At 37.2% G+C, this 9,872-nt stretch overlaps 1 protein-coding gene across 4 annotated transcripts; it reads left to right on the top strand.

The window, feature by feature from the left end:
• The first annotated feature begins 854 nt into the window (after window positions 1–854).
• On the top strand, window positions 855–8,223 carry LOC126609723 (methionine aminopeptidase 1D, chloroplastic/mitochondrial). 4 transcript variants are annotated; one of them, XM_050277652.1, is made up of 11 exons: window positions 894–1,081; window positions 4,226–4,295; window positions 4,690–4,915; window positions 5,432–5,593; window positions 5,685–5,726; window positions 6,118–6,189; window positions 6,317–6,334; window positions 6,821–6,900; window positions 7,105–7,202; window positions 7,592–7,639; window positions 7,750–8,223. In XM_050277652.1, the coding sequence occupies exons 1-11, from the start codon at window positions 964–966 to the stop codon at window positions 7,893–7,895; spliced, it is 1,080 nt and encodes a 359-aa protein (XP_050133609.1). In that variant the 5' UTR covers window positions 894–963; the 3' UTR covers window positions 7,896–8,223. The 4 variants fall into 4 exon arrangements, with proteins under 4 accessions (XP_050133598.1, XP_050133609.1, XP_050133617.1 ...); XM_050277668.1 differs by lacking the exon at window positions 894–1,081 and adding an exon at window positions 3,721–4,008; XM_050277660.1 differs by lacking the exon at window positions 6,317–6,334 and having other exon boundaries at window positions 895–1,081.
• Window positions 8,224–9,872: the final 1,649 nt, after the last annotated feature.

Genomic DNA, 9,872 nt, shown 5'->3' with positions numbered 1-9,872 from the left:
CACATTATTGCTAGCCCATTGTGAGGTACTAATTATTTAAAAAAAAAAAACACGGCGTGCTACGATATAAGTGATCGAATAATAAAAGATCCAAGGTTAGCGGAAATAGATAGTTTTGTTGGAGGAACATTTTACAACTAACTAGCCAAAATTGTTTATGAGTGTTTTTCATGCTCAAAAATAGTCAAACACAAACAAGTAGTGCTTGTTCAAGATGTTTTATGCGTTTTTGTTGGAAATAGTTTTATTAACAGGACATCGAAATTTTTAGTCAAGATCCAAATTTTACACTTTATCCTTTTTTTGGGAAACGTTGTGAGAATTTTGGTTCATATAAAAGTGCTTGTAGACATTCTAAACACAATCCTCCACCCATTATGCATGCATCTATTATTAGAGGTGACAAGTTCACGACAACCTAACCTAAACCGAAAACTTATAATATTATTAGGCATTGTTTGGCAAGTAGATTAGATTGGAATAGATAATTCTCCAATTTTAAAAAAATTGAAGTTAGAAGGGTGTGACTGTTTATTTACAGGGGATTAAAAGAGTATTAGACATGAAGAAAACTCATCAATTCTAAATTCTACTATTTTGGAGATGATTGGCATATATAAGTTTTCTTCATCAGCAATCCATCTTTTACCCTCTAGTGGGTCATAATTTTTCATTTCTCCCATCAACATACTCGGACATTAAAAAGTTATTCATTTCAATCTAATTTTATGCACCAAACGAGCCCTTACTTGCTTGAAGAAACTTTGGGCCAAAGGTTTCAATTGGGGTTTTAATCTCAATACGCAAAAGCCCAATAGCTTATCATTTACAAAGATTCAACCCAATACCTCGTTTGCTTGGCCCGTTCCAGATCAAAAGAAGAGGAGGAGAGAATTAGCGGATAAAACGGAGAGAGGGAAAGCACCGAAAGCCAGAAGCAGAAGCCGCGAACGCTGTAAAAAAATGGTGACAGGCGCGAGCGCAATGCGTGCTGTTCAACCCACAATCCTCTCCTCCTTTGTGGGCAACCGCTTGCTTCAGTCGGCGCACCCTCTCCACCAACTCTTCGGCTTCCATCCAGGTCCTTACTCCTTCCCTTATCTTCTTTTCTTGCTTTTGAATTTTTAAGCTAAGGGTTCAAGCATTTCCGATTCAGCTTCTGTTTCAATCGAGTCTGTTCTTTTGGGTTTGTTGGATAAGATTGTTTGAGTCGTATAGTGATTGTATTTGTATAAAAAAGTGAACGTTTAGCTTGCAAAATCGAGGTATCGTGGTTTTCAGTGAGCTTAGGTTATTAGGTTTTTTTGGGACTGCTTTTATGGCTATGTGAACTTTTGTAATCCGTATCCGATTACTGTAATGCAGTTTTGTATCTGATGGTGTGAGTTGAAATAAAAAAGAAAAATTGGGGTGTTTGGTATCAAATGAATCAACCTTGATGCCCTAATCTTTCTTTGTCTTCTCTTTTTTGGTGGGGAGGTGTTAAAGCATGTGAATTTTGTGATGGTCTTTGTTTTTTGTGTTTGTAGTTCTATGCAGTCTTAGAGCATGTGAATTTTGTGATTGTCATTGTTATTTTTCGTGTTTGTAATTCTCACACATAAGAAGTGTGTGTCGATGTACTTATCACAAAAATTTTGTGGCATGGCCAACCTCTCGTTCAACCACGCACTAAATGTGCACTAAGCTTTATTGTGCTAAATTCCCATTTGGCCAAGTCAGAATTCCCACAAAGTTCATTTTCTCTGTCCCAGTTGGCTCTGACCTTTACTGCACTAAACCACCACCGGAGATCAGTGTATGGTGTTCTAAGCGAGCAATGTCAATCTTGTCCACTATCAATAGCAAATCCCCCTCTCCTTCTCAACTCAATCTTTACCTACAACTTTGCTGCAATTCAAAGTCTTTAAATAAAGGAAAACAAGCCCATCAAATGATAATCGAATATGGGTTCGATAAAAACCCCTTCCTAGTCACCAAATTAGTTCAAATGTATGCGGATTGTGATGATTTGGTGTCTGCATGGAAGTTGTTCGACAAATTGTTAAACCCAAATGTCTTTGCTTGGACTGCGATCCTTGGATTCTATTCGAGGCATGGAATGTATGAAAAATGTGTGAGAGCGTATGGTGAAATGATTTTGAAAGGTGTTTTGCCTGACGGGTACGTGTTTCCAAAGGTCTTAAAGGCATGTTCACAGCTCTCAAGCGTAAAAGTGGGATTTCTGGTTCACAAAGATGTGATCATACGTGGGTTTGAGCTTAATGTGCAAGTTTGCAATTCATTGATTGATATGTATTCCAAGTGCAAAGATGTTAGGAGTGCTAAACAGGTTTTTGATGAGATGGTGGAAAGAGATATATTGTCATGGAATTTTATGATCTCTGGATATGTGTGCAATGGGATGCTTGGGTTGGCTGTAGAACTATTTGATTGTATGCATTTGGATGTTTGTGAACCTGATGTTGTTACTTTGAATACGGTAATGGATGCTTATTGCCGACTAGGGCACTGTGATGAGGCTAAAAGAATCTTTGAACAAATTAAGGATCCTAATATCATTTCATGGACCACCTTGATTTCAGGATTTTCAAGGATTGGGAATCATGAATCATCTTTGAAGATTTTCAGGGATATGATGGATGGCAGCAGGGTGTACCCCGATTTGGACTCACTTTCTGCTGTCCTCGTGTCTTGTCGGCATCTGGGGTCTTTGCTTAATGGGAAAGAAATCCATGGTTATGGGATAAAAATAGGATCTGCCATTGCATTTTACAGCTCAGCTGGCCCTGCATTGTTGATATTATATGCCAACTGTAGTAGAATTCAGGATGCTATAAATGTATTTAGATTGATGAACCCAGCTGATGTTGTTTCTTGGAATGCCATGATTCTCGGTTTTATTGATTTAGGACTGGAGGATTTGGCACTTGAATGTTTTAGAAAAATGCAAAGAGCACAGGTCAAAGCTGACCAAACGACAATATCTACTGTCTTGCCGACATGCAATTTGAAATTTGGAAAACAAATTCACGCCTTTGTTAGGAAAAGTAGTTTTGATTTGGTTGCTCCAGTATGGAATGCATTGATCCATATGTATGCCAAATGTGGATGCATTGAATCTGCATACTCTGTATTTTCTAACATGGTCAATAGGGATCTAGTAACATGGAACTCAATGATTGGAGGCTTTGGAATGCATGGGGATGGCAGAGCTGCTCTTGAGCTTCTGCAAGAGATGAATCATTCAGGAACTTGCCCAAATTCTGTAACTTTTACTTCTGTTTTGTCAGCTTGTTGTCACTCAGGTCTTGTGGATGAGGGTCTTCAAGTCTTCTACAGTATGACGAGGGAGTATAGCGTCATCCCCAGCATGGAACATTATGCATGTGTTGTTGACATGCTAGCACGTGATGGTCAACTTGAAGATGCAGTTAATTTTATTCATAGGATGCCTTTGGAGCCTGATAAGTGTATTTGGGGAGCTCTGCTAGCTGCCTGCCGAGCCCATCAAAATGTTAATGTTGCAAAGCTTGCTGCCGAACAGTTAATCCTGTTGGAACCGGAAAATTCTGGCCACTATGTCACCCTGTCTAATATATATACAAGAGCTGGAAGATGGGAAGATGCTGTGCGGGTGAGAAAGCAAATGGAAGCCGAAGGATCACTTAAAACATCAGGAAATAGTTGGTTTGATTGTGGTAACTAGAGAAATGAAAAATCTAATGAATTGACATATTGGTGCTTTGGGTTTAAAAGTTGAGCTTGATCCAATTTCGGAAGCCCATATCGCCTGATCTTCATATTGTACAACTTATTAATTAGTCAGGTTTTGCAAATTTAATTTGTGTGCTAGCAAGCATTTTGATGAATGAAGCAAGACCCATCCCAGAGAAAAAGAGAAAATGAGCCTAAAATGCACAATGTAAGGGGACACGTGTGTGAGTGAGGCTGTGAGCGTAAGAGAGTGCACAAGGTCAGAAGCCACTGTGTAAGAGTGAGAGAATGGTAAGAGCAGCTTCTGTTTCAATTGTTATGTGCAAGTGTTTTATTTAATCTTATTTTGGTTATTTTCTCATGTTTATTAAATCAGCTTAGATGTCAAATGATGCATACATATCATTGCAAGTTATTTATATTTGCATGAAATGTTATGTGAAACACAGATGTTGTAATTTGTAGTGATGATCACTGTTTTTTCTTTGTTTCTAATTCTCACATGCAGGAAGCAAGCATGTGTCAATGCAGTTACCCAGAAAATTTTCTGGCTTGACAAACCTCTTGTTCAATGGAAGGTGTGGCATGAAACATTCTGTGCACTCACATTTATTATATAGACACAAGCACACACAAAGTAGACATACGTTTCTTCATGCACTTTTATTGTTAAGCTTCTTACAAATACAAAATGAATGATGCCAATTGGCTCCCATGTTGTACAAGTGTTGCCTTTAGAAGTTCAAATGAGTACATCTAATATTCTAGTATCATGCGTTAGCTTTTAGCTTGCTTGATCTAGTTTCTGACCTCCTCATGGCACTATTTTTGAGTTTTTATTTAATGAATGAGGTTTCTGGATTGGAATTATGAACCCTATGATTTTCAATTTCATAGTTTATTCTAAAGAGAACATACATATGCAGGCACATTTTTGTAACTCTTAAGTGACAGCTATTTTGTTGAAATTAGAAATGTAGATAAAGTGGTAAACAAGCGCAAACGTCTAAGACCTGGAAAAATTTCACCTCAGCGCCCTGTTCCAGATCATATACTGAGGCCTCCTTACGTCAAATCTAAAAAATCGCCTGGAATTGCGAGTGGACCTGAAGTGCATGATGAGAAAGGGATAGAATGCATGAGAACCTCTGGAAGGCTAGCAGCACAGGTTCTTGAATATGCTGGAACTTTGGTCAAGGTGAATTCTGCTTCTGGCTTGTTAATCATCTATAATTGCACTTGCTCAATAAAATAATTTGAGGTCGTTGTTTTTACCTCTTGGCTTTAACCAGAAAATCCAAGGCTGTGCCAAAAAGTAGGCTGCATTCTAGTAGTGCAGATTCAGCATGCTTATTTCCCAAAACCCCAGCTCCCCTTCTAAAATAAAAGAAGGAAAATGTTTTTCTTCAATTTGCTTCTCTCTTAAGATTGTAGATTTGGATTTGGTAAAAACTAGGTGTTGCATGTTTAATCTCTATAATATTTTCTGAACTGGCCTTTTCATTTTTCTTTTGATCATTGCAATTAACTTCTACAGTTATTAAGCTACATGGGTACTTGCATGATGCATTTAAGATTGTTCAATATCTATTTGTTAATTTTCATTCTTAACTGACAAGTGATTGGGGATGGATTTGTGACTTTGATTGCATGATGTTGGAGAGGTGGGTGTCTTGCTCTGTATGAAATCTTTAGTTGTTGCTTCTGTTGGCAGCCAGGCACAAAGACAGATGAAATTGACCAAGCTGTTCACCAAATGATAATTGATAAGGGGGCCTACCCTTCACCACTTGGCTATGGTGGGTTTCCAAAGAGTGTATGCACATCAGTGAATGAATGTATTTGCCATGGAATACCAGATTCCCGAGCACTTGAGGTCCTTTAATATAAGTTCTTTGCTACAAAATTGTATGCTTCTAAATAATCAGTACTTTCAGATCAAACTGACATCTTTTGGTTTTTGGCAGGATGGTGATATAGTTAATATTGATGTTACGGTCTATTTAAATGTGAGTGATATATTTTAAGCATGCATAATTTGAATAAACTGACATGAGATAGACATAATTGGAGTTTTGGTTTTGACATTGCTATCTATATTAAATGGCTGGTACAGCTCAACTTGTTTTAGTTTGTTTTATATTATATAAATTATGCTTATATTGGTAGATTATCTGAATGCCTCGTGCAACCAGTCTCTTGCTCCTTTATAGGCTGGGTTCCAAACTTCTGATACTTTCTTGCTGGAATTGTTTGCATGATTGTCATTCTTTTATCAGGATAATTACATCTTTTTTACTTGTTTGACAATGCATAATTTTTCGATCGAATGCATCTTCAATGACTTTCCAAGTTCACACTTAAGTATCTTTATCCATTTGATGGGTTTGTATTTTACAGGGGTATCATGGTGATACATCAACGACTTTCTTTTGTGGAGATGTTGATAATGAGGCAAGAAAGTTAGTTCAGGTGGAAATATCTTTCTTTTAAATTTTGTGGAATCCCATTGTTTTTCTACGTATTTGTTATGGTAAGCAATAATGTGATAAAAAATCTTCACTAATCAAGATTTTTTTTTTAAATTTTCTTTTTATAGTTTCAGGGTTTGTTCTTGGTAGGTAGATGAGCAGAAAGTTCCCATTAGTTTCACAAGAATTCACTTCACATAATTATTTGCAAATTAGTAGCCCATGTATGTAACTTTGCTTACCTTCTGTAGCTAATATTTTCCAAATGCCATCTCTTAGAATCTGGTGCTCGTCTAGAAGTGTCGTTCACCGACTGGTCATAGATAACAAACTTAAAAAAGATGTTTCAGCTGCCCCTGTTTTTGTGCTTTTGGACTTCCTTGTTTGTTCTTATACGTATAATTTCAACTTATTTTTGGGTACTTATTGGTGGCATGAAAGTTTATGAATCAAGGAAATTCTATCTCCCACTTCTAAAGCTATAGATCTGTAGTGAGACATCTTGTATAAGAACCTCTTCAGGCAAATTGTCAATTGTATGACTTTGGGTGAAGATTAAATTTTTATACTTCTGGAGATACTCTTGTATTATAGCTATGCTTACAAGATTTAATTTTGAAGTATTGCTTTAGGTAACTAAAGAATGTCTCGACAAGGCAATCTCAATATGTGCGCCAGGAGTGGAGTATAAGAAAATTGGCAAAACAATCCAGTAAGGCATTTTCTTCCCCACCCCCTTCCCCATATGCTGTAGTTCTCTGTTTCTTATATTTAGGATTCAGCAGTAGCATTGGCGCAGTAAATTTTAAATGTTTCTTCTTGTCTGGAGGCTCTGTCACATGCATGCATACATGAGTAACATATGGATTGATAATTAACTTTTTTCTAATAATCACCATTTTTCTCCCTCAATTAGAGACCATGCAGATAAAAACCGCTATGGTGTTGTTCGACAGTTTGTTGGTCATGGAGTTGGACGCGTCTTTCATGCTGATCCAGTTATTCTACACTTCAGTAATCATTCTGAACTTTCTGCTGCCCTTTAAAACAAATCATGCAAATTATTTATTGAAAACTTACGGTCGAGGAGTATTATTTAGACTAATTATATTGGCAACTGAAATTTTATTACTGTCCCCTTGAACCTGGAAGTACTTAGCTGTACTGTCATAGAATCATCTACAATATACATATCTACTAGGCTATGAAATGACCCCCTGGATTTACCTGGAAGTGAAGTTCGTAACTTGAGTAACATAAAGTATTAATCTCTCCTTCGTAAATTCAGCAATAGGTTGTCACTAGTAATATGCATGGATGTGCACTGCACACACAGGGTGCATCTAAAATATCTGCTAACAGCTGAACATTCCGGTTGAAGCGATGCTTGCTATTCCTTGCAGGGAACAATGATAGTGGACGCATGTTATTAAACCAAACTTTCACAATAGGTAATGCATATTCATTATTCGAACTTAGCTTTTTTTGTTGTATATGACCATATTTCTTATTACGAACCTCTATTTGTAAAAAGTTCTTGCTTATTTATCATGTATTGCAGAACCGATGCTGACGATGGGTAGCTATAATGCTGTAATGTGGGACGATAACTGGACGGTAGTCACAGAAGATGGAAGCTTGTCAGCGCAGTTCGAACATACCATTTTAATAACCGAGGATGGGGCTGAGATACTAACTCAGTGTTAGCGGTGGTGCATGACCTTACGCGAGAGAGCCTATAGATTCCCAGTTCTGGGGATTATACGCGATTGGATCTGCATCTTCCAAGTAAAAATTTCTTTATTGGAAGTGCAAATATTATTTCGCTTTTTACCGTTATATTAGGTGATTCCTACTTCTACACATACCAAATATATTAACATTGTTTCTCATAAGTGTAGTATGTTATACAAGGAGCAGCTTTACATGGTCTTTATACATTTGATTGTTTCTCTCATATAGTGACATGTAATTATCAACATGATCTGTCGAAATGGTTGATGAAAGCGGTATTTCACCGATTTGTGCCTACAAAGGCCCTGCTACACATGCTATTTTAGTGGTGAGATGGTATTTCTTTTCCAACAGATTAAGATGTCTTTGTGACTTTAGGGCATGTCCAGCGGACGCTTCAATGTCTGTTCGAGCTTTCTGTGCTGCGTGTGACGTTGGACCGAAATTAGTTCAACTGCTACAACAAACATTTTCCATCCCAAAAAGACCTGAAATTCACATTGAATAGTGTGTTTTCAAATGTGTGTCTATCCAGGCATTACTTCAAAGTTCTTCCTGGCATAACGTGTGCCTAAGTAGTTTTGTATGTAAAGATTGTTTGGCCAACGCAATCACAATGTCGAACCAATGATCTCAACTGCTTAATTGAAAAGAGATGCGACTAGAAAATTGTTATATGCAATTTATACCTTGATGCTTGTAATGTTGGTTTAACTTTGCTTTAATTTTAGGTTTCACTTTACCCCGTAGGCCTCGTTTGGTGGGCGGATCAGATCAGACTTCAAGCCGGCCACCAAACGGGACAGTAATTACTAATTATTATATGAATAACAAGACAATTTTAGTGTATGACAAGAAGTCAGTGAAGTGGAGAGGTAGGACCCTATTGTTCCAAAAGGAGAACCTAGGTTGGTTCATATTAGGCACCGAAAATCAATCTTTCCATCTCTCTGTCTGTTCTTAACGTGTGAGTAACTGGATCTGCTCAAAGTAGGCAAAAGGAAATGGGAAATGAGTTGGTCTTTGATTTGCTGATTTGGGCAATTAAAGTACTAACATGGATAATTTGCTTGTATAGTATTGGGATCTTTACTTGGATACCAACAATTAATTATTGTTTATGGATATCACACACCCTTAAGCCTTGATCATAAAGCTTTAAATTTTGACCCAGTACTTATTGTTTATCATGACGTTGAATTTAAGTCTAACACAACTTGAATGTTTACATGAGAGGAATTACTACGCAAATCATAGTTTCACACACACACACACACACACACACACATATATATATAATTCATGAGAAGCATGCACAAAAAGAAAAATGTATATGCACATGCGACAATGTGATTTGTTGATACAACGAGAAATGTCGAGTCGCACAAAAGACATTAAATGCACGAATAAATTTCAATTCAATTCGTTTTATTTGGTGTGTCTATTGAAGACTATATACGCATATACTTCAAGGACATGTTATGTAGTACCCAACACTTGAGGACATACATTATGATTGTTTGGTACGTCCCAGCCTCTTGACCTAAGAACCCATTCTTTTCATGTAATATATAAAGTGCACGGGTGTTTGGGTTAGAAGTTTGGAACTTTACCAATTTATATACATATATACATGCATATATAACTATAAGAGGTTCATTCCATACATATCGTCCTCCATAATCCATTGCGCTGGGTTTAAAATTGATCAAATAATGATGAGGCACACATTCTCTGCGCGATGAAATAAACCCACCAAGCTATGGTGATAGAATTACCGTTCTCAGCATTGATGGTGGAGAACTTTGAGGCATCTCGCTGCAACCATATATATATATATATATAAGAAAAAAAAGAAAAGAGAACTAGCGGGTGGTTTTGCCACAGCAGTCCACCTTTCTGGAGGCTGGGAAAACTCATAAAAGCATTTTAGCCTCCCCTGACCACCAT

The sequence above is a fragment of the Malus sylvestris genome, chromosome 2 (genome assembly GCF_916048215.2).
Source record: "Malus sylvestris chromosome 2, drMalSylv7.2, whole genome shotgun sequence".
NCBI lineage: Eukaryota > Viridiplantae > Streptophyta > Magnoliopsida > Rosales > Rosaceae > Malus > Malus sylvestris.
This window is presented reverse-complemented; position numbering and strand designations above follow the sequence as displayed.

Excerpts from the sequence above, each read along its gene's own strand:
- LOC126609723 (XM_050277641.1), top strand. The coding sequence starts at position 964 with ATGGTGACAGGCGCGAGCGCAATGCGTGCTGTTCAACCCACAATCCTC. Across the intron at positions 1,082-1,754 it reads ACTCTTCGGCTTCCATCCAG|TTGGCTCTGACCTTTACTGC; the intron begins GTCCTTACTCCT and ends TCTCTGTCCCAG.